This window comes from Oncorhynchus mykiss, chromosome 2 (genome assembly GCF_057628025.1).
Source record: "Oncorhynchus mykiss isolate SJ-2025 chromosome 2, ASM5762802v1, whole genome shotgun sequence".
Lineage (NCBI taxonomy): Eukaryota > Metazoa > Chordata > Actinopteri > Salmoniformes > Salmonidae > Oncorhynchus > Oncorhynchus mykiss.
Genome location: NC_143023.1, coordinates 7,765,001 through 7,792,500, shown reverse-complemented (window position 1 = coordinate 7,792,500; position 27,500 = coordinate 7,765,001). Strand labels below are relative to the sequence as shown.

Genomic DNA, 27,500 nt, shown 5'->3' with positions numbered 1-27,500 from the left:
CTGATGTCCTTCCCTGACCTGTTACCTGTCTGAGCAGGAACACTCCTCCAGTCTGATGTCCTTCCCTGACCTGTTACCTGTCTGAGCAGGAACACTCCTCCAGTCTGATGTCCTTCCCTGTCCTGTTACCTGTCTGAGCAGGAACACTCCTCCAGTCTGATGTCCTTCCCTGTCCTGTTACCTGTCTGAGCAGGAACACTCCTCCAGTCTGATGTCCTTCCCTGTTCTGTTACCTGTCTGAGCAGGAACACTCCTCCAGTCTGATGTCCTTCCCTGTCCTGTTACCTGTCTGAGCTGGAACACTCCTACAGTCTGATGTCCTTCCCTGACCTGTTACCTGTCTGAGCAGGAACACTCCTCCAGTCTGATGTCCTTCCCTGTCCTGTTACCTGTCTGAGCAGGAACACTCCTCCAGTCTGATGTCCTTCCCTGTTCTGTTACCTGTCTGACCTGGAACACTCCTCCAGTCTGATGTCCTTCCCTGTTACCTGTCTGACCTGGAACACTCCTCCAGTCTGATGTCCTTCCCTGTCCTGTTACCTGTCTGACCTGGAAAACTCCTCCAGTCTGATGTCCTTCCCTGTCCTGTTACCTGTCTGACCTGGAACACTCCTCCAGTCTGATGTCCTGTCCTGTTACCTGTCTGACCTGGAACACTCCTCCAGTCTGATGTCCTGTCCTGTTACCTGTCTGAGCTGGAACACTCCTCCAGTACCGATGTCCTTCCCAGGATGCATCTCTACATCAGAGTAGTCCCCCTGCTCATTCAGCTCCTGGATAGAAACCCACAGCTCAATACGACGAGACACCTCACTCCACCTGCAGGAACAAATCACATGGGACATATTTGTCACACATTTATTTGTCACGTGCGCTGAACACCTTACCGTGAAATGCTTACTTACATTCCATAACTTACACACAACAAGCAAGTGACGGGTGTGTGTGTGTGTGGTGCATGCCTTTATGTTTCCTTGAGATGATACAATATGTATGTGCTCTACACACGGTGTGTGTACCTGTCTCGTAGGGTGCGTGTCTTGGCCAGCAGTGCGTCCAGCTCCCAGGGAGAGCGTCCGTTCCCGGCACAGCGGTGACCCCACACCTCGATGGCCAGCGCCCCGTCTGCGATGAACTCTAAAAACTCCTCTGTCACATGGACCACATACTCCTACACACAGAGAGATACTATATCAAACATCAACGATGAGCAGATCACACACTCCTTCCTACACACAGAGAGATACTATATCAAACATCAACGATGAGCAGATCACACACTCCTTCCTACACACAGAGAGATACTATATCAAACATCAACGATGAGCAGATCACACACTCCTTCCTACACACAGAGAGATACTATATCAAACATCAACGATGAGCAGATCACACACTCCTTCCTACACACAGAGAGATACTATATCAAACATCAACGATGAGCAGATCACACACTCCTTCCTACACACAGAGAGATACTATATCAAACATCAACGATGAGCAGATCACACACTCCTTCCTACACACAGAGAGATACTATATCAAACATCAACGATGAGCAGATCACACACTCCTTCCTACACACAGAGAGATACTATATCAAACATCAACGATGAGCAGATCACACACTCCTTCCTACACACAGAGAGATACTATATCAAACATCAACGATGAGCACATCACACACTCCTTCCTACACACAGAGAGATACTATATCAAACATCAACGATGAGCAGATCACACACTCCTTCCTACACACAGAGAGATACTATATCAAACATCAACGATGAGCAGATCACACACTCCTTCCTACACACAGAGAGATACTATATCAAACATCAACAATGAGCAGATCACACACTCCTTCCTACACACAGAGAGATACTATATCAAACATCAACGATGAGCAGATCACACACTCCTTCCTACACACAGAGAGATACTATATCAAACATCAACGATGAGCAGATCACACACTCCTTCCTACACACAGAGAGATACTATATCAAACATCAACGATGAGCAGATCACACACTCCTTCCTACACACAGAGAGATACTATATCAAACATCAACAATGAGCAGATCACACACTCCTTCCTACACACAGAGAGATACTATATCAAACATCAACGATGAGCAGATCACACACTCCTTCCTACACACAGAGAGATGCTATATCAAACATCAACGATGAGCAGATCACACACTCCTTCCTACACACAGAGAGATACTATATCAAACATCAACGATGAGCAGATCACACACTCCTTCCTACACACAGAGAGATACTATATCAAACATCAACGATGAGCAGATCACACACTCCTTCACAGAGAGATACTATATCAAACATCAACGATGAGCAGATCACACACTCCTTCCTACACACAGAGAGATACTATATCAAACATCAACGATGAGCAGATCACACACTCCTTCCTACACACAGAGAGATACTATATCAAACATCAACGATGAGCAGATCACACACTCCTTCCTACACACAGAGAGATTCTATATCAAACATCAACGATGAGCAGATCACACACTCCTTCCTACACACAGAGAGATACTATATCAAACATCAACAATGAGCAGATCACACACTCCTTCCTACACACAGAGAGATACTATATCAAACATCAACGATGAGCAGATCACACACTCCTTCCTACACACAGAGAGATACTATATCAAACATCAACAATGAGCAGATCACACACTCCTTCCTACACACAGAGAGATACTATATCAAACATCAACGATGAGCAGATCACACACTCCTTCCTACACACAGAGAGATACTATATCAAACATCAACGATGAGCAGATCACACACTCCTTCCTACACACAGAGAGATACTATATCAAACATCAACGATGAGCAGATCACACACTCCTTCCTACACACAGAGAGATACTATATCAAACATCAACGATGAGCAGATCACACACTCCTACACACAGAGAGATACTATATCAAACATCAACGATGAGCAGATCACACACTCCTTCCTACACACAGAGAGATACTATATCAAACATCAACGATGAGCAGATCACACACTCCTTCCTACACACAGAGACATACTATATCAAACATCAACGATGAGCAGATCACACACTCCTTCCTACACACAGAGAGATACTATATCAAACATCAACGATGAGCAGATCACACACTCCTTCCTACACACAGAGAGATACTATATCAAACATCAACGATGAGCAGACCACACACTCCTTCCTACACACAGAGAGATACTATATCAAACATCAACGATGAGCAGATCACACACTCCTTCCTACACACAGAGAGATACTATATCAAACATCAACGATGAGCAGATCACACACTCCTTCCTACACACAGAGAGATACTATATCAAACATCAACGATGAGCAGATCACACACTCCTTCCTACACACAGAGAGATACTATATCAAACATCAACGATGAGCAGATCACACACTCCTTCCTTCACACAGAGAGATACTATATCAAACATCAACAATGAGCAGATCACACACTCCTTCCTACACACAGAGAGATACTATATCAAACATCAACGATGAGCAGATCACACACTCCTTCCTACACACAGAGAGATACTATATCAAACATTAACGATGAGCAGATCACACACTCCTTCCTACACACAGAGAGATACTATATCAAACATCAACAATGAGCAGATCACACACTCCTTCCTACACACAGAGAGATACTATATCAAACATCAACGATGAGCAGATCACACACTCCTTCCTACACACAGAGAGATACTATATCAAACATCAACGATGAGCAGATCACACACTCCTTCCTACACACAGAGAGATACTATATCAAACATCAACAATGAGCAGATCACACACTCCTTCCTACACACAGAGAGATACTATATCAAACATCAACGATGAGCAGATCACACACTCCTTCCTTCACACAGAGAGATACTATATCAAACATCAACAATGAGCAGATCACACACTCCTTCACAGAGAGATACTATATCAAACATCAACGATGAGCAGATCACACACTCCTTCACAGAGAGATACTATATCAAACATCAATGATGAGCAGAAACATGAGAATAATGGTGACATATGGGCCCTGGTCTAAAGTAGTCAACTTAATAGGGAACAGAGGGCCATTTGGGATGCAGGGATATTCTAACCAGAATCCTCAGCGTTAGTGTCAGTGACAGCCAGCAGAGGATGATGTGAAATAACTTTTCCAAAATTCATTGGTTTCCCAGAAATCCCAGTTGAAGAGTCCTGAAATCAGGAAGTAGTCAGGAGGAAATCCAGATTCCTCCAATGGGGATTTCAGGAAACCTGGGAAGTTGAGGAAAGTCACCATAATGTTGTAACCCTACGTTCCCTACCTTGCAGTGGTCGAAGCGGACGGTGAACTGGGCGTCGGGGGTGCGAGGCGTGGTTGGCGTGTCTGGGCTGACCATGGGCGGGGCCACCGTAGGCTCCGCCCCCTCCCAGAAGGTGTACTGGCAGAAGACGAAGTTGGACAGGTTGAGAGGCAGCCCCGTGGCCTCCCTGATACGCACCTGTAGTAGAAAAACACCACGAAGAAGACAACGTTATTGTCCAATCTACACAGATCCACTGTTCTCCTGTTTATTCCAAATCCACCGAAAGACACACAGACACATACTGAGCAGCTATATATATACTGAAGAGTTCTATATACTGAGCAGCTATACAGTGGGGCAAAAAAGTATTTAGTCAGCCATCAATAGTGCAAGTTCTCCCACTTAAAAATAGGAGGCCTGTAATTGTCATCATAGGTACACTTCAACTATGACAGACAAAATGAGAAAAAAAATCCAGAAAATCACATTGTAGGATTTTTTATGAATTTATTTGCAAATTATGGTAGTAACTAAGTATTTGGTCAATAACAAAAGTTTATCTCAATACTTTGTTATATACCCTTTGTTGGCAATGACAGAGGTCAAACGTTTTCTGTAAGTCTTCACAAGGTTTTCACACACTGTTGCTGGTATTTTGGCCCATTCCTCCATGCAGATCTCCTCTAGAGCAGTGATGTTTTGGGGCTGTTGCTGGGCAACACGGACTTTCAAATCCCTCCAAAGATTTTCTATGGGGTTGAGATCTGGAGACTGGCTAGGCCACTCCAGGACCTTGAAATGCTTCTTACGAAGCCACTCCTTCGTTGCCCGGGCGGTGTGTTTGGGATCATTGTCATGCTGAAAGACCCAGCCACGTTTCATCTTCAATGCCCTTGCTGATGGAAGGAGGTTTTCACTCAAAATCTCACGATACATGGCCCCATTCATTCTTACCTTTACACGGATCAGTCGTCCTGGTCCCTTTGCAGAAAAACAGCCTCAAAGCATGATGTTTCCACCCCCATGCTTCACAGTAGGTATGGTGTTCTTTGGATGCAACTCAGCATTCTTTGTCCTCCAAACACGACGAGTTGAGTTTTTACCAAAAAGTTCTATTTTGGTTTCATCTGACTATATGACATTCTCCCAATCTTCTTCTGGATCATCCAAATGCTCTCTAGCAAACTTCAGACAGGCCTGGACATGTACTGGCTTAAGCAGGGGGACATGTCTGGCACTGCAGGATTTGAGTCCCTGGCGTCGTAGTGTGTTACTGATGGTAGGCTTTGTTACTTTGGTCCCAGCTCTCTGCAGGTCATTCACTAGGTTCCCCCGTGTGGTTCTGGGAGTTCTATATACTGAGGAGTTCTATATACTGAGGAGTTCTATATACTGAGGAGTTATATATACTGAGGAGTTATATATACTGAGGAGTTATATATACTGAGGAGTTATATATACTGAAGAGTTATATATACTGAGGAGTTATATATACTGAGGAGTTATATTTACTGAGGAGTTATATATACTGAAGAGTTATATTTACTGAGGAGTTATATATACTGAGGAGTTATATATACTGAGGAGTTATATATACTGAGGAGTTATATATACTGAGGAGTTCTATATACTGAGGAGTTCTATATACTGAGGAGTTATATATACTGAGGAGTTATATATACTGAAGAGTTATATTACTGAGGAGTTATATATACTGAGGAGTTATATATACTGAGGAGTTATATTACTGAGGAGTTATATTACTGAGGAGTTATATATACTGAGGAGTTATATATACTGAGGAGTTATATATACTGAGGAGTTATATATACTGAAGAGTTATATATACTGAAGAGTTATATACAGTGCCTTGCGAAAGTATTCGGCCCCCTTGAACTTTGCGACCTTTTGCCACATTTCAGGCTTCAAACATAAAGATATAAAACTGTATTTTTTTGTGAAGAATCAACAACAAGTGGGACACATTCATGAAGTGGAACGACATTTATTGGATATTTCAAACTTTTTTAACAAATCAAAAACTGAAAAATTGGGCGTGCAAAATTATTCAGCCCCTTTATGTTAATAGTTTGTAGCGCCACCTTTTGCTGCGATTACAGCTGTAAGTCGCTTGGGGTATGTCTCTATCAGTTTTGCACATCGAGAGACTGAAATTTTTTCCCATTCCTCCTTGCAAAACAGCTCGAATTCAGTGATGTTGGATGGAGAGCATTTGTGAACAGCAGTTTTCAGTTCTTTCCACAGATTCTCGATTGGATTCAGGTCTGGACTTTGACTTGGCCATTCTAACACCTGGATATGTTTATTTTTGAACCATTCCATTGTAGATTTTGCTTTATGTTTTGGATCATTGTCTTGTTGGAAAACAAATCTCCGTCCCAGTCTCAGGTCTTTTGCAGACTCCATCAGGTTTTCTTCCAGAATGGTCCTGTATTTGGCTCCATCCATCTTCCCATCAATTTTAACCATCTTCCCTGTCCCTGCTGAAGAAAAGCAGGCCCAAACCATGATGCTGCCACCACCATGTTTGACAGTGGGGATGGTGTGAGCTGTGTTGCTTTTACGCCAAACATAACGTTTTGCATTGTTGCCAAAAAGTTCAATTTTGGTTTCATCTGACCAGAGCACCTTCTTCCACATGTTTGGTGTGTCTCCCAGGTGGCTTGTGGCAAACTTTAAACAACACTTTTTATGGATATCTTTAAGAAATGGCTTTCTTCTTGCCACTCTTCCATAAAGGCCAGATTTGTGCAATATACGACTGATTGTTGTCCTATGGACAGAGTCTCCCACCTCAGCTGTAGATCTCTGCAGTTCATCCAGAGTGATCATGGGCCTCTTGGCTGCATCTCTGATCAGTCTTCTCCTTGTATGAGCTGAAAGTTTAGAGGGACGGCCAGGTCTTGGTAGATTTGCAGTGGTCTGATACTCCTTCCATTTCAATATTATCGCTTGCACAGTGCTCCTTGGGATGTTTAAAGCTTGGGAAATCTTTTTGTATCCAAATCCGGCTTTAAACTTCTTCACAACAGTATCTCGGACCTGCCTGGTGTGTTCCTTGTTCTTCATGATGCTCTCTGCGCTTTTAACGGACCTCTGAGACTATCACAGTGCAGGTGCATTTATACGGAGACTTGATTACACACAGGTGGATTGTATTTATCATCATTAGTCATTTAGGTCAACATTGGATCATTCAGAGATCCTCACTGAACTTCTGGAGAGAGTTTGCTGCACTGAAAGTAAAGGCGCTGAATAATTTTGCACGCCCAATTTTTCAGTTTTTGATTTGTTAAAAAAGTTTGAAATATCCAATAAATGTCGTTCCACTTCATGATTGTGTCCCACTTGTTGTTGATTCTTCACAAAAAAATACAGTTTTATATCTTTATGTTTGAAGCCTGAAATGTGGCAAAAGGTCGCAAAGTTCAAGGGGGCCGAATACTTTCGCAAGGCACTGTATATACTGAGGAATTATATATACTGAGGAGTTATATATACTGAGGAGATAGAACAGAGGACAGTTATATATACTGAGGAGATAGAACAGATGACAGTTCTACTATGGAGCCCGTTGAGCAGTCAGAGGGGTAAGTGCCTTGCTCAAAAGCACAATGGCAGGAGACGACAGCAACCCTCCAGGACCAGACAGACAGTAGTAGTGTATGAGACGTACCCTGCAGGTGAGTTTCCTGGCCATGTGGACCATCTCTCCCTGAGTGTCCATCACATCGTAGATGCTGCTCTCACTGGAGTTCTCTGACGAGTCATCTCCCCCCTCCAGCCGGTCCGGCACCGCCCCGCTGACACGCATCAGCTCTACGTGGAGCCTGCCGGCTACCTGTCACACACCAGGGGGAACAGACCCAGCACATCAACACACCTCAGTACAGACCTAAACAGGTGCAGAGTACAGACAGAGAAGGGGGTACAGACCCAGCACATCAACACACCGCAGTACAGACCTAAACAGGTGCAGAGTACAGACAGAGAAGGGGGAACAGACCCAGCACATCAACACACCTCAGTACAGACCTAAACAGGTGCAGAGTACAGACAGAGAAGGGGGTACAGACCCAGCACATCAACACACCTCAGTACAGACCTAAACAGGTGCAGAGTACAGACAGAGAAGGGGGTACAGACCCAGCACATCAACACACCTCACTACAGACCTAAACAGGTGCAGAATACAGACAGAGAAGGGGGAACAGACCCAGCACATCAACACACCTCACTACAGACCTAAACAGGTGCAGAGTACAGACAGAGAAGGGGGTACAGACCCAGCACATCAACACACCTCACTACAGACCTAAACAGGTGCAGAGTACAGACAGAGAAGGGGGAACAGACCCAGCACATCAACACACCTCAGTACAGACCTAAACAGGTGCAGAGTACAGACAGAGAAGGGGGTACAGACCCAGCACATCAACACACCTCACTACAGACCTAAACAGGTGCAGAGTACAGACAGAGAAGGGGGTACAGACCCAGCACATCAACACACCTCAGTACAGACCTAAACAGGTGCAGAGTACAGACAGAGAAGGGGGTACAGACCCAGCACATCAACACACCTCAGTACAGACCTAAACAGGTGCAGAGTACAGACAGAGAAGGGGGTACAGACCCAGCACATCAACACACCTCACTACAGACCTAAACAGGTGCAGAGTACAGACAGAGAAGTGGGTACAGACCCAGCACATCAACACACCTCACTACAGACCTAAACAGGTGCAGAGTACAGACAGAGAAGGGGGTACAGACCCAGCACATCAACACACCTCACTACAGACCTAAACAGGTGCAGAGTACAGACAGAGAAGGGGGTACAGACCCAGCACATCAACACACCTCAGTACAGACCTAAACAGGTGCAGAGTACAGACAGAGAAGGGGGTACAGACCCAGCACATCAACACACCTCACTACAGACCTAAACAGGTGCAGAGTACAGACAGAGAAGGGGGTACAGACCCAGCACATCAACACACCTCACTACAGACCTAAACAGGTGCAGAGTACAGACAGAGAAGTGGGTACAGACCCAGCACATCAACACACCTCACTACAGACCTAAACAGGTGCAGAGTACAGACAGAGAAGGGGGTACAGACCCAGCACATCAACACACCTCAGTACAGACCTAAACAGGTGCAGAATACAGACAGAGAAGGGGGTACAGACCCAGCACATCAACACACCTCACTACAGACCTAAACAGGTGCAGAGTACAGACAGAGAAGGGGGTACAGACCCAGCACATCAACACACCGCAGTACAGACCTAAACAGGTGCAGAGTACAGACAGAGAAGGGGGTACAGACCCAGCACATCAACACACCTCAGTACAGACCTAAACAGCTGCAGAGTACAGACAGATTAACACAAGTACAAAGAGTCCCCCAGAAGCCATTTCAATATCCTGGTAGAAGCATGTGGTCAGACACAGGAGCAATTAGGGTTGAGTGTCTTGCTCAACAGCACATTGACAGATTTTTCACCCTAGTCAGGTCGGGGATTCGAACCATCGACCTTTCGGTTCCTTGCCCAACGCTCTTCACCATTAAGCCAGAGTTTCCCAAACTCAGTCCTGCCCTCCGGCACCACACAGCCTTTACAAATAACCAACTCATCATCCGACTATGAATCAGCTGTGTAGTGCTAGGGTAAAAACCAGAAGGTGTACCCAGTGGGGGCCCCAGGACCCAGTTTGGGAAACCCAACGCTATGCTACCTGCCGCCCAGCAAGGACCTGAAGTACTACCATGAAGTACTACCATGAAGTTGATAACAGCTCAACCCCAATGTATCACTACCATTGTTAATCATTACTAAACCTCCTTAAATGAGAGGTGTGTGTATGTATGTGTATAAATTCTGTTGTGTAGGTGTGTGTTGTTCTCTCACCTCCTCCTGCTGGCTGATGATAGGAACAGCGTACTGTGTAGGTGTGTGTGTGTGTTGTTCTCTCACCTCCCCCTGCTAGCTGATGATAGGAACAGCGTACTGTGTAGGTGTGTGTGTGTGTTGTTCTCTCACCTCCCCCTGCTGGCTGATGATAGGAACAGCGTACTGTGTAGGTGTGTGTTGTTCTCTCACCTCCCCCTGCTGGCTGATGATAGGAACAGCGTACTGTGTAGGTGTGTGTGTGTGTGTTGTTCTCTCACCTCCCCCTGCTGGCTGATGATAGGAACAGCGTACTGTGTAGGTGTGTGTTGTTCTCTCACCTCCCCCTGCTGGCTGATGATAGGAACAGCGTACTGTAGTCTGATATCGTGGAACAGACACTCCAGGAAGACGTTGGCCACTCCTATCAGGTTGTGGTTCTCCTGAGCTTCATAGAAGGACTCACTGTGCTGCTTGTGGTTGTTCAGCTTGGTATGCTGATCAGAGAGACATGATACAAACACACACCTGAAAACTTCCCCCATCATCCAATTATCATCTTCATCACTGACAAAGAATACTTTTCCCTCCCACAATCACTTCCAGCAGTGTCTCCCCTCGGAACATGATCCCATCGAACCATCCCCTCCATCCCCCCCTCTCATCATCCCTCTGACTCCTCCCCTCTCATCCCCCTTCTCATCATCCCTCTCTCTCCTCCCCTCTATCCCCTTCTCATCATCCCTCTCTCTCCTCCCCTCTATCCCCTCTCTCTCTCCTCCCCTCTATCCCCCTCTCACCATCCCTCTCTATCTCCCCCTCTCTCCATTTCCCCCTCTCATCATCCCTCTCTCCCCTCCCCTCCTCTCTATCTCCCCCTCTCTCTCCTCCCCTCCTCCCCGTTCCTCCTCTCCCCTTCCTCTCACCGTGTCCTCAGCTCCCTCCTTCCAGTCTCTGTAGTGGTCTCTCATGTCCACTAGTTTGTTGTCCAGCTTGTCGATGGTCCAGACCTGTGTCCCCTTCCCTTTCCACCTCACCAGGATGGCTGGTTCACTCACTATGGCTCCACGCTGAACCAAGATACAGCGACTCTCAACGTGATGTAATGTACTGAACAAAGTTCTACAAATGACACTATTTCTGTGTACACGTATTAATGATACAACACAATCGTGTGTGTGTGTGTGTGTGTGTGTGTGTATGCAGAGGTTGGTCACCTTGCGGTTGGCACTGAGGTTAGCTGCAGGGATCTGGAGGGTGACCTGGTAGTCAGTCAGTTTGTTCATCTCCTTTGCCAGGAAGTTGGCCTCTCTCACCAGGGTGTTGGCCTTGACAACCTGCTCCCTCAGCCTGGACAGACTCTGACGAAACAGCTCGTCCCTGACACACACACACACACACACACACACACACACACACACACAGAGACCATTCACACGTGTGACTGTGATCAAACAGGTTGGTTACAACTTCATTGATCCTGCATCTAAAGCCGTAGCGTGTGTGTGTGTGTGTGTGTGTGTGTGTGTGTGGGCGTGTTTGTGTGTGTGTGTATTCCCTTCACCTCTCCTCAGTCCAGGGGCGTATCTTGCTGTGGTGTGATGGTGTGTGTGTGGGGAAGGTGAGGCGGTCGCTGCTGGATCGCTGATGCTGATTGGTCCTCTCAGGAGACAGCTGTTGCCGTAGTGACTCCAGCTCTCTCTCATACATCATCCTCTGTTCCTCCAGCGCCGTGCGTTTCTCCTCCAGGTACTGCTTCTCTAAAACCTGGACCACGTTCTGCATGGGATCTATAGGAGAGATACCATACTGTTAAACATAGTGCTTCTCTAAAACCTGGACCACGTTCTGCATGGGATCTATAGGAGAGATACCATACTGTTAAACATAGTGCTTCTGTAACACCTGGACCACGTTCTGCATGGGATCTATAGGAGAGATACCATACTGATCTATAGGAGAGATACCATACTGTTAAACATAGTGCTTCTCTAACACCTGGACCACGTTCTGATCTATAGGAGAGATACCATACTGATCTATAGGAGAGATACCATACTGTTAAACATAGTGCTTCTCTAACACCTGGACCACGTTCTGATCTATAGGAGAGATACCATACTGATCTATAGGAGAGATACCATACTGATCTATAGGAGAGATACCATACTGATCTATAGGAGAGATACCATACTGTTAAACATAGTGCTTCTCTAACACCTGGACCACGTTCTGATCTATAGGAGAGATACCATACTGTTAAACATAGTGCCTCTCTAAAACCTGGACCACGTTCTGATCTATAGGAGAGATACCATACTGATCTATAGGAGAGATACCATACTGATCTATAGGAGAGATACCATACTGATCTATAGGAGAGATACCATACTGTTAAACATAGTGCTTCTCTAAAACCTGGACCACGTTCTGATCTATAGGAGAGATACCATACTGATCTATAGGAGAGATACCATACTGTTAAACATAGTGCCTCTCTAACACCTAGACCACGTTCTGATCTATAGGAGAGATACCATACGGATCTATAGGAGAGATACCATACTGATCTATAGGAGAGATACCATACTGATCTATAGGAGAGATACCATACTGATCTATAGGAGAGATACTATACTGTTAAACATAGTGCTTCTCTAAAACCTGGACCACGTTCTGATCTATAGGAGAGATACCATACTGATCTATAGGAGAGATACCATACTGATCTATAGGAGAGGTACCATACTGATCTATAGGAGAGATACCATACTGATCTATAGGAGAGATACCATACTGTTAAACATAGTGCTTCTCTAAAACCTGGACCACGTTCTGATCTATAGGAGAGATACCATACTGATCTATAGTAGAGATACCATACTGATCTATAGGAGAGATACCATACTGATCTATAGGAGAGATACCATACTGATCTATAGGAGAGATACCATACTGATCTATAGGAGAGATACCATACTGATCTATAGGAGAGATACCATACTGATCTATAGGAGAGATACCATACTGTTAAACATAGTGCTTCTCTAAAACCTGGACCACGTTCTGATCTATAGGAGAGATACCATACTGTTAAACATAGTGCCTCTCTAAAACCTGGACCACGTTCTGATCTATAGGAGAGATACCATACTGTTAAACATAGTGCCTCTCTAAAACCTGGACCACGTTCTGATCTATAGGAGAGATACCATACTGATCTATAGGAGAGATACCATACTGATCTATAGGAGAGATACCATACTGTTAAACATAGTGCCTCTCTAAAACCTAGACCACGTTCTGATCTATAGGAGAGATACCATACTGTTAAACATAGTGCCTCTCTAAAACCTGGACCACGTTCTGATCTATAGGAGAGATACCATACTGTTAAACATAGTGCCTCTCTAACACCTGGACCACGTTCTGATCTATAGGAGAGATACCATACTGATCTATAGGAGAGATACCATACTGTTAAACATAGTGCCTCTCTAAAACCTGGACCACGTTCTGATCTATAGGAGAGATACCATACTGTTAAACATAGTGCCTCTCTAAAACCTGGACCACGTTCTGATCTATAGGAGAGATACCATACTGTTAAACATAGTGCCTCTGTAACACCTAGACCACGTTCTGATCTATAGGAGAGATACCATACTGTTAAGCATAGTGCCTCTCTAAAACCTGGACCACGTTCTGATCTATAGGAGAGATACCATACTGTTAAACATAGTGCCTCTCTAAAACCTGGACCACGTTCTGATCTATAGGAGAGATACCATACTGATCTATAGGAGAGATACCATACTGATCTATAGGAGAGATACCATACTGATCTATAGGAGAGATACCATACTGATCTATAGGAGAGATACCATACTGATCTATAGGAGAAATACCATACTGTTAAACATAGTGCCTCTCTAACACCTGGACCACGTTCTGCATGGGATCTATAGAAGAGATACCATACTGTTAAACATAGTGCCTCTCTAACACCTGGACCAATAGGAGAGACAGGAGACAGAGAAGTTCCAGACTCTTAAAAGTCCACCTGTGTTTTACTGACTTATACTTTAAGTACATGAATCAGATGGTCTGTATCAGATGGTCTGTATCAGATGGTCTGTATCAGATGGTCTGTATCAGGTCTGTATCAGATGGTCTGTACTAGGTGTGAGTGTAATGGTGAGTTTAGTGTAGTGGTGTGTGCGTAGTGGTGCGTGTAGTGTAGTGTGTGTGTAGTGGTGTGTGTGTAGTGTAGTGGTGTGTGTGTAGTGTAGTGATGTGTGTAGTGTAGTGTGTGTGTAGTGCACTGGTGTGTGTGTAGTGTACTGGTGTGTGTGTGTGTAGTGGTGTGTGTAGTGTGTAGTGGTGTGTGTGTAGTGTACTGGTGTGTAGTGGTGTGTGTGTGGTGGTGCGTGTAGTGTAGTGTGTGTGTAGTGTAGTGGTGTGTGTATAGTGTACTGGTGTGTGTGTGTGTAGTGGTGTGTGTAGTGTGTAATAGGTGGGATGACAGCCTCTCCCACACAGCAGATGCAAGGCTGCAGGTCATCCCACCACATGTGAACAGGACAGGGGCATCACATGCACACACACACACACACACACACACACACACACACACACACAAACACACACACACGCACACGCACACACACACGACAGCTTGTGTGTGACATAACGGTTGCATCACAGGGAAAGAGGGGGGAGCGAGGAGAGGACAGATGTGTCTCAGTTCCCCTTGAGGGGGACTGGTGTCCTCCATCGCAGGTCAAGTGGCTCTAGATGAAACCTCTGGTGTCGGGGTTGAGGAGGAGAGGACAGATGTGTCTCAGTTCCCCCTGAGGGGGACTGGTGTCCTCCATCGCAGGTCAAGTGGCTCTAGATGAAACCTCTGGTGTCGGGGTTGAGGAGGAGAGGACAGATGTGTCTCAGTTCCCCTTGAGGGGGACTGGTGTCCTCCATCGCAGGTCAAGTGGCTCTAGATTAAACCTCTGGTGTCGGGGTTGAGGAGGAGAGGACAGATGTGTCTCAGTTCCCCTTGAGGGGGACTGGTGTCCTCCATCGCAGGTCAAGTGGCTCTAAATTAAACCTCTGGTGTCGGGGTTGAGGAGGAGAGGCCATGGAGCTCTTTCAGGGACTGAGGCAGTTTATACCTGCAGTGCGAAACGCAACACTGTATATCGTTCAATATAGTGTGGCAAAATTACAGGTACTTCCCCAAAAACCCTGCGTTTTCTAGAAATCCCGGTTGGAAGGTTACCGGAATCAGGAGGGAAGGACGTCTGTGAATCTTTCAAATGGGATTTCTGAAAAACCCAGTTTAGCAAAATTATTGTAATTTGTTCCAGAAGTCATACATACCGTTGTTTCCCAGGGTCTTCATCATGACCTCCGTCTGGGCGAACTCATAGCTGTAGTCCTGTTCTGAGGAGGCCTCGCTGCCTGTCTCTACATCTACCTCTACATAGCTCTCCCTGGGGGACGCACGTTCCCTCTCCAGCTCCTTCAGACGCTCGCGCCGCTTCCTCCCAGGCAGGTTTATCCTACAGCACACAGGATGTACACTCAGTTCCTGCTTCTACAGCACACAGGATGTACACTCAGTTCCTGCTTCTACAGCACACAGGATGTACCCTCAGTTCCTGCTCCTACAGCACACAGGATGTACACTCAGTTCCTGCTTCTACAGCACACAGGATGTACACTCAGTTCCTGCTTCTACAGCACACAGGATGTACACTCAGTTCCTGCTTCTACAGCACACAGGATGTACCCTCAGTTCCTGCTTCTACAGCACACAGGATGTACCCTCAGTTCCTGCTTCTACAGCACACAGGATGTACACTCAGTTCCTGCTTCTACAACACCTGGCAGCTAACGGATGTAACATTCCCAAAAATTCTCAGGTTTTCCAGAAATCCTGATTGGAGGGTTCTGGATTTCCTGCTGTTTTTGGGAATATTTACAATCAGGATTTCTGGAAAAACTCTAGTTAACTTTGTCCAGTAGATGTTCATGTTCTGTAGAGAAACTCCTCACCTGAAGAAGTGGTTGTTGCCCCACAATATGCGGTCTCCATGCCACAGGTGGACCAAGGACACAGTCATGGTTCCATTCACACAGGTTCTGTTGGAGCAGAGCAATACAGTCTGATGATGTCATGTTGAGGTGTGTTGTGGGACAGTAGACATCCCATCCTGCTGTACCTCCTCTTCCACACAGAGAGTAATACAGCACATCAAATATCCTCATATCACCCACCAACAGTAAAGACTACCAATGAGACATCCTCATATCACCCACCAACAGTAAAGACTACCAATGAGATATCCTCATATCACCCACCAACAGTAAATACTACCAATGAGATATCCTCATATCACCCACCAACAGTAAAGACTATCAATGAGATATCCTCATATCACCCACCAACAGTATAGACTATCAATGAGATATCCTCATATCACCCACCAACAGTATAGACTATCAATGAGATATCCTCATATCACCCACCAACAGTAAAGACTACCAATGAGATATCCTCATATCACCCACCAACAGTAAAGACTACCAATGAGATATCCTCATATCACCCACCAACAGTAAAGACTACCAATGAGATATCCTCATATCACCCACCAACAGTATAGACTATCAATGAGATATCCTCATATCACCCACCAACAGTATAGACTATCAATGAGATATCCTCATATCACCCACCAACAGTATAGACTATCAATGAGATATCCTCATATCACCCACCAACAGTAAAGACTACCAATGAGATATCCTCATATCACCCACCAACAGTAAAGACTACCAATGAGATATCCTCATATCACCCACCAACAGTATAGACTATCAATGAGATATCCTCATATCACCCACCAACAGTATAGACTATCAATGAGATATCATCATATCACCCACCAACAGTAAAGACTATCAATGAGATATCCTTATATCACCCACCAACAGTACAGACTATCAATGAGATATCCTCATATCACCCACCAACAGTAAAGACTACCAATGAGATATCCTCATATCACCCACCAACAGTAAAGACTACCAATGAGATATCCTCATATCACCCACCAACAGTAAATACTACCAATGAGATATCCTTATATCACCCACCAACAGTAAAGACTATCAATGAGATATCCTCATATCACCCACCAACAATAAAGACTATCAATGAGATATCCTTATATCACCCACCAACAGTAAAGACTATCAATGAGATATCCTCATATCACCCACCAACAATAAAGACTATCAATGAGATATCCTCATATCACCCACCAACAATAAAGACTATCAATGAGATATCCTTATATCACCCACCAACAGTAAAGACTATCAATGAGATATCCTTATATCACCCACCAACAGTATAGACTATCAATGAGATATCCTCATATCACCCACCAACAATAAAGACTATCAATGAGATATCCTCATATCACCCACCAACAGTAAAGACGATCAATGAGATATCCTCATATCACCCACCAACAGTAAAGACTACCAATGAGATATCATCATATCACCCACCAACAGTAAAGACTACCAATGAGATATCCTCATATCACCCACCAACAGTATAGACTACCAATGAGATATCCTCATATCACCCACCAACAGTATAGACTACCAATGAGATATCCTCATATCACCCACCAACAGTAAAGACTACCAATGAGATATCCTCATATCACCCACCAACAGTAAAGACTACCAATGAGATATCATCATATCACCCACCAACAGTAAAGACTACCAATGAGATATCCTCATATCACCCACCAACAGTAAAGACTACCAATGAGATATCCTCATATCACCCACCAACAGTAAAGACTACCAATGAGATATCATCATATCACCCACCAACAGTAAAGACTACCAATGAGATATCCTCATATCACCCACCAACAGTAAAGACTACCAATGAGATATCCTCATATCACCCACCAACAGTAAAGACTACCAATGAGATATCCTCATATCACCCACCAACAGTAAAGACTACCAATGAGATATCCTCATATCACCCACCAACAGTAAAGACTACCAATGAGATATCATCATATCACCCACCAACAGTAAAGACTACCAATGAGATATCCTCATATCACCCACCAACAGTAAAGACTACCAATGAGATATCCTCATATCACCCACCAACAGTAAAGACTACCAATGAGATATCCTCATATCACCCACCAACAGTAAAGACTATCAATGAGATATCCCCATATCACCCACCAACAGTAAAGACTATCAATGAGATATCCTCATATCACCCACCAACAGTACAGACTATCAATGAGATATCCTCATATCACCCACCAACAGTAAAGACTATCAATGAGATATCCTCATATCACCCACCAACAGTATAGACTACCAATGAGATATCCTCATATTTCATAGATAGCCTTTACTGGGACGGGTGGTGGGGGAGAGGCATGAAGGGATGGAGTGAGGGAGAGAGGGAGGGAGGAAGGAAGGGAGGGATGAAGGGAGGGAGGGAGGGATGCAGGGAGGGAGGGGGGGATGAAGGGAGGGATGCAGGGAGGGAGGGAGGGAGGGAGAGATGCAGGGAGGGAGGGAGGGAGGGAGAGATGCAGGGTGGGAGGGAGGGGGATGTTTGATATCAAAGCAGGAGGTTGAGATCAGAAATACCTCAGCTATGAGGTCATGAGAAACTCCAGTCAGGTCCAGTTCACTCATCCATGTGCGTGTGTGTGTGTACGTACTGTGTGTGTGTGTATGTGTGTACTGTGTGTACTGTGTGTGTGCATACTGTGTGTGTGTGTGTGTGTGTGTATGTGTGTACTGTGTGTGTATGTGTGTACTGTGTGTGTGTGTGTATGTGTGTACTGTGTGTGTATGTGTGTACTGTGTGTGTGTGTGTATGTGTGTACTGTGTGTGTGTGTGTGTGTGTGTGTGTGTATGTGTGTGTGTGTGTGTGCATACTGTGTGTGTGTGTGTGTGTGTATGTGTGTACTGTGTGTGTGTGTGTGTGTGTGTGTGTGTGTGTGTGTGTGTGTTAGCTCACCTGGCATTCTCTATAGGGGTGAGGGTGACCTCCCCCCCGTCTGGGCTGATCTCCAACACACAGTGTTCTGACTGGATACCAATCCCAAAGAGCTGGATGTCCTGAGAGGTGTCTGCACCCACACGCGTGTGTTCCTACACACACACACACACACACACACACACACAGACAGACACAGACACACACACAGTAAACACACACACACACACACACACACAGTACACACACACACACACACACACACACACACACACACACACACACACACACACACACACACACACACACACACACACACACACACACACACACACACACACACACACACACACACACACACACACACACAGTACACACATACACACACACACACAGTACACACATACACACACAGTACACACATACACACACACACACAGTACACACACACATACACACACACACACACACACACACACACACACAGACACACACACAGAGAGAGAGAGAGAGAGGAGATGATGATTTCCCATAATTCATGTGGGTCAGGTGCTACTTCAATCCAATGGCAGGTTGACATCAGATCTGAAGCAACAGACTGCAATTCACTTTCCCCACAGACACACAGACTCAGATATGTACCACATATATAACTGGTGATATCATTACTTCCCCACAGACTCAGATATGTACCACTTATATAACTGGTGATATCATTACTTCCCCACAGACTCATATATGTACCACATATATAACTGGTGATATCATTACTTCCCCACAGACACACAGACTCAGATATGTACCACGTATATGACTGGTGATATCATTACTTCCCCACAGACTCAGATATGTACCACTTATATAACTGGTGATATCATTACTTCCCCACAGACACACAGACTCAGATATGTACCACATATATAACTGGTGATATCATTACTTCCCCACAGACACAGACTCAGATATGTACCACTTATATAACTGGTGATATCATTACTTCCCCACAGACTCATATATGTACCACATATATAACTGGTGATATCATTACTTCCCCACAGACACACAGACTCAGATATGTACCACGTATATGACTGGTGATATCATTACTTCCCCACAGACTCAGATATGTACCACTTATATAACTGGTGATATCATTACTTCCCCACAGACACACAGACTCAGATATGTACCACATATATAACTGGTGATATCATTACTTCCCCACAGACACAGACTCAGATATGTACCACATATATAACTGGTGATATCATTACTTCCCCACAGACACAGACTCAGATATGTACCACGTATATGACTGGTGATATCATTACTTCCCCACAGACACACAGACTCAGATATGTACCACATATATAACTGGTGATATCATTACTTCCCCACAGACACAGACTCAGATATGTACCACGTATATGACTGGTGATATCATTACTTCCCCACAGACTCAGATATGTACCACTTATATAACTGGTGATATCATTACTTCCCCACAGACACACAGACTCAGATATGTACCACGTATATAACTGGTGATATCATTACTTCCCCACAGACTCATGTACCACTTATATAACTGGTGATATCATTACTTCCCCACAGACACACAGACTCAGATATGTACCACGTATATGACTGGTGATATCATTACTTCCCCACAGACTCAGATATGTACCACTTATATAACTGGTGATATCATTACTTCCCCACAGACACACAGACTCAGATATGTACCACTTATATAACTGGTGATATCATTACTTCCCCACAGACACACAGACTCAGATATGTACCACGTATATAACTGGTGATATCATTACTTCCCCACAGACTCAGATATGTACCACTTATATAACTGGTGATATCATTACTTCCCCACAGACTCAGATATGTACCACTTATATAACTGGTGATATCATTACTTCCCCACAGACACACAGACTCAGATATGTACCACGTATATAACTGGTGATATCATTACTTCCCCACTGATATCATGAGGCCATTTTAATCTGCTACAACACCTTTCTCCTTTCATCAATTGGGACGAGAAACTACACAAGAACAGTCACTTAGTGACTGTGAGCTCAGTGAAAAAGCTGATTGCTGTCCACTCTAACTCTCTCTATCTCTCCTCCTTCTCTCTCCTCCTTCTCTCTCTATTTCTCTCTCTCCCCGTCTATATATCTCTCTCCCCTTCTATATATCGCTCTCTCTCCCCCTTCTCTCTCTATTTCTCTCTCTCCCCTTCTATCTCTCTCCCCCCCTTCTCTCTCTCTCTCCCCCTTCTATCTCTCTCTCTCCCCCTTCTATCTCTCTCTCTCTCTCTCTCTCTCTCCCTTCTATCTCTCTCCCCCTTCTATCTCTCTCTCTCTCCCCCTTCTATCTCTCTCTCTCTCCCCCTTCTATCTCTCTCTCTCCCCCTTCTATCTCTCTCTCTCCCCCTTCTATCTCTCTCTCTCCCCCTTCTATCTCTCTCTCTCTCCCCCTTCTATCTCTCTCTCTCTCCCCCTTCTATCTCTCTCTCTCTCCCCCTTCTATCTCTCTCTCTCCCCCTTCTATCTCTCTCTCCCCCTTCTATCTCTCTCTCTCCCCCTTCTATCTCTCTCTCTCCCCCTTCTATCTCTCTCTCTCCCCCATCTCTCTCTCTCTCTCTCTCTCTCTCTCTCTCTCCCCCTTCTATCTCTCTCTCTCTCTCTCTCCCCTTGTCTTTCCCTCTCTCATCACAGAGTGGGTGTAGTTAAACAAACATCCCACTTCCAGAGGATGTCCGACACACCTTCACTCCTGCAGCTGTATCAGCTACTTAACATAACCCCAGTAAGTCAGTCTCTTGTTCATTCCATTGTGTGTGTGTGGGTGTCATTCCACACTGGTATGCAGGGCAGGCTAGCTGTCCAGGCCGGGGCCCAGACACAGACCTGTTGTTCTGTAGGCATGAAGGAGGCTCTGCTCTACTCTACTCTCTCCCTGTCCCTCTGCTCTCTCTCTCCCTGTCCCTCTCTCTCTCTCTCCCTGCCCCTCTGCTCTCTCTCTCTCTCTCCCTGCCCCTCTGCTCTCTCTCTCCCTGCCCCTCTGCTCTCTCTCTCTCTCCCTGCCCCTCTGCTCTCTCTCTCTCCCTGCCCCTCTGCTCTCTGTCTCCCTCTCTCTCCCTGCCCCTCTGCTCTCTGTCTCCCTCTCTCTCCCTGCCCCTCTGCTCTCTGTCTCTCTCTCTCTCCCTGCCCCTCTGCTCTCTGTCTCCCTCTCTCTCCCTGCCCCTCTGCTCTCTCTCCCTGCCCCTCTGCTCTCTGTCTCTCTCTCTCTCCCTGCCCCTCTGCTCTCTCTCTCTGCCCCTCTGCTCTTTGTCTCTCTCTCACCCTGCCCCTCTGCTCTGTCTCTCTCCCCCTATACAGTATAGTACATAGGGCTCTGTTTGGGACTCAGCCTCAGTCTGTTCCTCTCAGCCACTGAGCCAGTTGTCTGTCTGTGCTGTGACTATGTGTCCACTCCCTTTCCTTTCCTGTGTTCTCATAGCGTCATCCTATTGCAGTGTGAACCAGAGCCCTGTAGTTAGAGAGTTCCTGCATTATGATGCATTTACATGACACTTCAACATTCTATGGCAGCGAGCTGGCGCACCCCCAGAGAAATGATTTAGTGTAGAGGTGCTGATTAAAGGGGAATCAACTGCAAGCTATAAAACTACACAGACTACAGGCTAGCATCATCCTACTGTAATGTCTACTACACAGACTACAGGCTAGCATCATCCTACTGTAATGTCTACTACACAGACTACAGGCTAGCATCATCCTACTGTAATGTCTACTACACAGACTACAGGCTAGCATCATCCTACTGTAATGTCTACTACACAGACTACAGGCTAGCATCATCCTACTGTAATGTCTACTACACAGAAAACAGGCTAGCATCATCCTACTGTAATGTCTACTACACAGACTACAGGCTGGCATCATCCTACTGCACTGTCTACTACACAGACTACAGGCTAGCATCATCCTACTGTAATGTCTACTACACAGACTACAGGCTAGCATCATCCTACTGTAATGTCTACTACACAGACTACAGGCTAGCATCATCCTACTGTAATGTCTACTACACAGACTACAGGCTAGCATCATCCTACTGTAATGTCTACTACACAGACTACAGGCTAGCATCATCCTACTGTAATGTCTACTACACAGACTACAGGCTAGCATCATCCTACTGTAATGTCTACTACACAGACTACAGGCTAGCATCATCCTACTGTACTGTCTACTACACAGACTACAGGCTAGCATCATCCTACTGTAATGTCTACTACACAGACTACAGGCTAGCATCATCCTACTGTAATGTCTACTACACAGACTACAGGCTAGCATCATCCTATTGTACTGTCTACTACACAGACTACAGGCTAGCATCATCCTACTGTAATGTTTACTACATAGACTACAGGCTGGCATCATCCTACTGCACTGTCTACTACACAGACTACAGGCTAGCATCATCCTACTGTACTGTCTACTGTACTGGTGTTGTGGTCGGTGTTGGTGTTGTGGTCGGTGGTAGGTGTTGTGGTTGGCGTTGTAGTTGTGGTTGGTGTTGTAGTTGTGGTTGGTGTTGTGGTTGTAGTTGTGGTCGGTGTTGTGGTCGGTGTTGGTGTTGTGGTCGGTGTTGTGGTCGGTGTTGTGGTCGGTGTTGTAGTTGTGGTTGTAGCTGTAGTCGGTGTTGTGGTTGTGGTTGGTGTTGTAGCTGTGGTTGTAGCTGTGGTCGGTGTTGTGGTTGTGGTTGGTGTTGTAGTTGTGGTCGGTGTTGTGGTTTGTAGCTGTGGTTGTAGCTGTGGTCGGTGTTGTGGTTGTGGTTGGTGTTGTAGTTGTAGTTGTGGTCGGTGTTGTGGTTGTGGTTGGTGTTGTAGTTGTGGTCGGTGTTGTGGTTTGTAGCTGTGGTTGTAGCTGTGGTCGGTGTTGTGGTTGTGGTTGGTGTTGTAGTTGTGGTTGGTGTTGTGGTTGTAGTTGTGGTCGGTGTTGTGGTTGGTGTTGTGCTTGTGCTTGTAATTGGTGTTGTGGTTGGTGTTGTGGTTGGTGTTGTGGTTGTGGTTGGTGTTGTGGTTGGTGTTGTGGTTGTGGTTGGTGTTGTGGTTGGTGTTGTGGTTGGTGTTGTGGTTGTGATTGTGGTTGGTGTTGTGATTGTGGTTGGTGTTGTGGTTGGTGTTGTGGTTGGTGTTGTGGTTGGTGTTGTGGTTGGTGTTGTGGTTGTGATTGTGGTTGGTGTTGTGGTTGTGATTGTGGTTGGTGTTGTGGTTGGTGTTGTGGTTGGTGTTGTGGTTGGGGTTGTGGTTGGTGTTGTGGTTGTGTACCTTTAGGTAGTAGACCAGCAGCTCATTGAGGGCGGGGTCTGCGTTCAGGTTGACCAGGAAGCACTTGTCATCTCCAACTTTGATCCCAGACGTCTCCAGGGAGATCCCCATACTCTCTAACTGCTGCTGACGCTCCTGTAGAAATACAACAAACATACAAATCATTTTACCTTCATTTTACATTTACTACCAACGGGTTAGTCCGAATGCAGAAGCTTCCATGTGATATGAATGTGATAAATTAATGTGAGTGAGTGTGTAGGTTACCGTAGCGATCTCCTCTGTGTTGCGTAGTTTCTGCTCCCAGGTAACGGTCATCTCCTGGATCAGCTTCTCTGACTCCTGAAGCCTCTCCTTCAGCTCTGGAGCCTTTAGAGACTGGAACATAGACACACAGAGACACACCAGTCAGAACGGACCAGCCAGGACTGACCAGCCAGAACGGACCAGCCAGAACGGACCAGTCAGGACGGACCAGCCAGGACGGAACAGTCAAAAAGGACCAGTCAAAACGGACCAGCCAGGACGGACCAGTCAGGACGGACCAGCCAGGACGGACCAGTCAGGACGGACCAGCCAGGACGGAACAGTCAAAAAGGACCAGTCAAAACGGACCAGCCAGGACGGACCAGTCAGGACGGACCAGCCAGGACGGACCAGTCAGGACGGACCAGTCAGGACGGACCAGCCAGGACGGACCAGTCAAAACGGAACAGTCAGGACGGACCAGTCAGATCGGACCAGCCAGGACGGACCAGTCAGGACGGACCAACCAGGACGGACCAGCCAGGACAGACCAGCCAGGACGGACCAGCCAGGACGGACCAGCCAGGACGGACCAGTCAGGACGGACCAGCCAGGACGGACCAGCCAGGACGGACCAGCCAGGACGGACCAGTCAAAACGGAACAGTCAGGACGGACCAGTCAGATCGGACCAGCCAGGACGGACCAGTCAGGACGGACCAACCAGGACGGACCAGCCAGGACGGACCAGCCAGGACGGACTAGCCCGGACAGACCAGTCAGGACGGACCTGGCAGGACGGACCAGCCAGGACGGACCAGCCAGGACGGACCAGTCAGGACGGACCAGTCAAAAAAGACCAGGCAGGACGGACAAGTCAGGACGGACCAGCCAGGACAGACCAGCCAGGACGGACCAGCCAGGACGGACCAGCCAGGACGGACCAGCCAGGACGGACCAGCCAGGACGGACCAGCCAGGACAGACCAGCCAGGACAGACCAGTCAATACGGACCAGTCAGGACGGACCAGCCAGGACAGACCAGCCAGGACGGACCAGCCAGGACAGACCAGCCAGGACGGACCAGCCAGGACGGACTAGCCCGGACAGACCAGTCAGGACGGACCAGGCAGGACGGACCAGCCAGGACGGACCAGCCAGGACGGACCAGTCAGGACGGACCAGTCAAAAAAGACCAGGCAGGACGGACAAGTCAGGACGGACCAGCCAGGACAGACCAGCCAGGACGGACCAGCCAGGACGGACCAGCCAGGACGGACCAGCCAGGACGGACCAGCCAGGACAGACCAGCCAGGACAGACCAGCCAGGACAGACCAGTCAATACGGACCAGTCAGGACGGACCAGCCAGGACAGACCAGCCAGGACGGACCAGCCAGGACAGACCAGCCAGGACGGACCAGCCAGGACGGACCAGCCAGGACGGACCAGCCAGGACGGACCAGCCAGGACGGACCAGCCAGGACGGACCAGCCAGGACAGACCAGCCAGGACAGACCAGCCAGGACAGACCAGTCAATACGGACCAGTCAGGACGGACCAGCCAGGACAGACCAGCCAGGACGGACCAGCCAGGACAGACCAGACAAAACGGACCAGTCAGGACGGACCAGCCAGGACAGACCAGCCAGGACGGACCAGCCAGGACAGACCAGCCAGGACAGACCAGCCAGAACGGACCAGCCAGGACGGACCAGTCAGGACGGACCAGCCAGGACAGACCAGCCAATACGGACCAGTCAGGACGGACCAGTCAATACGGACCAGTCAATACGGACCAGTCAGGACGGACCAGTCAGGACGGACCAGTCAGGACGGACCAGCCAGGACGGACCAGCCAGGACAGACCAGCCAGGACAGACCAGCCAGGACGTACGTGTGTGTGTGTGTGCCTCTGTGTGTGTCTCCTACCTCAGCCTGAGAGAGCTGTACTCTGAGTTTCTCCACTTCCTCCCGGAGCTCTCTGATGATGCGTGCGTTGGGGTCTTCATTGACCACGGCGTGGTTGACGATCCTCTTGGCGCGGTCTGCGTAACGCAGCGTGGACAACGTCTCCTCGTAGTTATCAGCTGCTGGGCTCACCGTGGCGATCATACACGTCTTACTGTTGCCACCCAGGTTGTCCTGGCAACACCGAGGGAGGGATAGGAACAAACAGTTGAATTGATAGACAGTTATAATGTAGACTTCAGTGTTGGTGAATGTGAACAGTACGAGCTAGTACAGCAGTTGTTTCTGTAACAGCAGTGGAAAGAGAATATGAAATAACTGATATTGATATTCCTTACATTACTACATACACACCTATGACCAATAATCAATAGGCAGTACATCTAAGACCAGAGTGACAGGAGGTGTGTGTTAGTACACTGATCAATAGATAGTACAGCTAGGACCAGAGTGATAGGAGGTGTGTTAGTTTCCTGATCAATAGACAGTACAGCTAGGACCAGAGTGACAGGAGGGGTGTTAGTACCCTGATCAATAGACAGTACAGCTAGGACC

At 46.7% G+C, this 27,500-nt stretch overlaps 1 protein-coding gene across 11 annotated transcripts in view; it reads right to left on the bottom strand.

Annotated features, from left to right (window-relative positions):
- Nucleotides 1-27,500, bottom strand: part of LOC110514705 (kinesin-like protein KIF13A) — a 181,244-nt gene that overhangs the window by 44,880 nt on the left and 108,864 nt on the right. For all 11 annotated transcript variants that reach the window (XR_016483789.1, XM_090187006.1, XM_090187024.1 and 8 more), the window contains exons 11-24: nucleotides 26,907-27,119; nucleotides 24,998-25,108; nucleotides 24,731-24,865; nucleotides 19,387-19,520; nucleotides 16,352-16,438; nucleotides 15,674-15,855; nucleotides 11,862-12,087; nucleotides 11,515-11,677; nucleotides 11,224-11,367; nucleotides 10,639-10,794; nucleotides 8,076-8,240; nucleotides 4,397-4,573; nucleotides 1,020-1,171; nucleotides 687-819 (exon numbers count right to left, since the gene is read on the bottom strand). Coding sequence is in view for 10 of the 11 variants with exons in the window: in XM_090187006.1 (XP_090043132.1) it covers nucleotides 687-819; nucleotides 1,020-1,171; nucleotides 4,397-4,573; nucleotides 8,076-8,240; nucleotides 10,639-10,794; nucleotides 11,224-11,367; nucleotides 11,515-11,677; nucleotides 11,862-12,087; nucleotides 15,674-15,855; nucleotides 16,352-16,438; nucleotides 19,387-19,520; nucleotides 24,731-24,865; nucleotides 24,998-25,108; nucleotides 26,907-27,119 (2,178 nt within the window). In the remaining variant the exon portion in view is untranslated. The remainder of the gene's footprint in view (nucleotides 1-686; nucleotides 820-1,019; nucleotides 1,172-4,396; nucleotides 4,574-8,075; nucleotides 8,241-10,638; nucleotides 10,795-11,223; nucleotides 11,368-11,514; nucleotides 11,678-11,861; nucleotides 12,088-15,673; nucleotides 15,856-16,351; nucleotides 16,439-19,386; nucleotides 19,521-24,730; nucleotides 24,866-24,997; nucleotides 25,109-26,906; nucleotides 27,120-27,500) is intronic.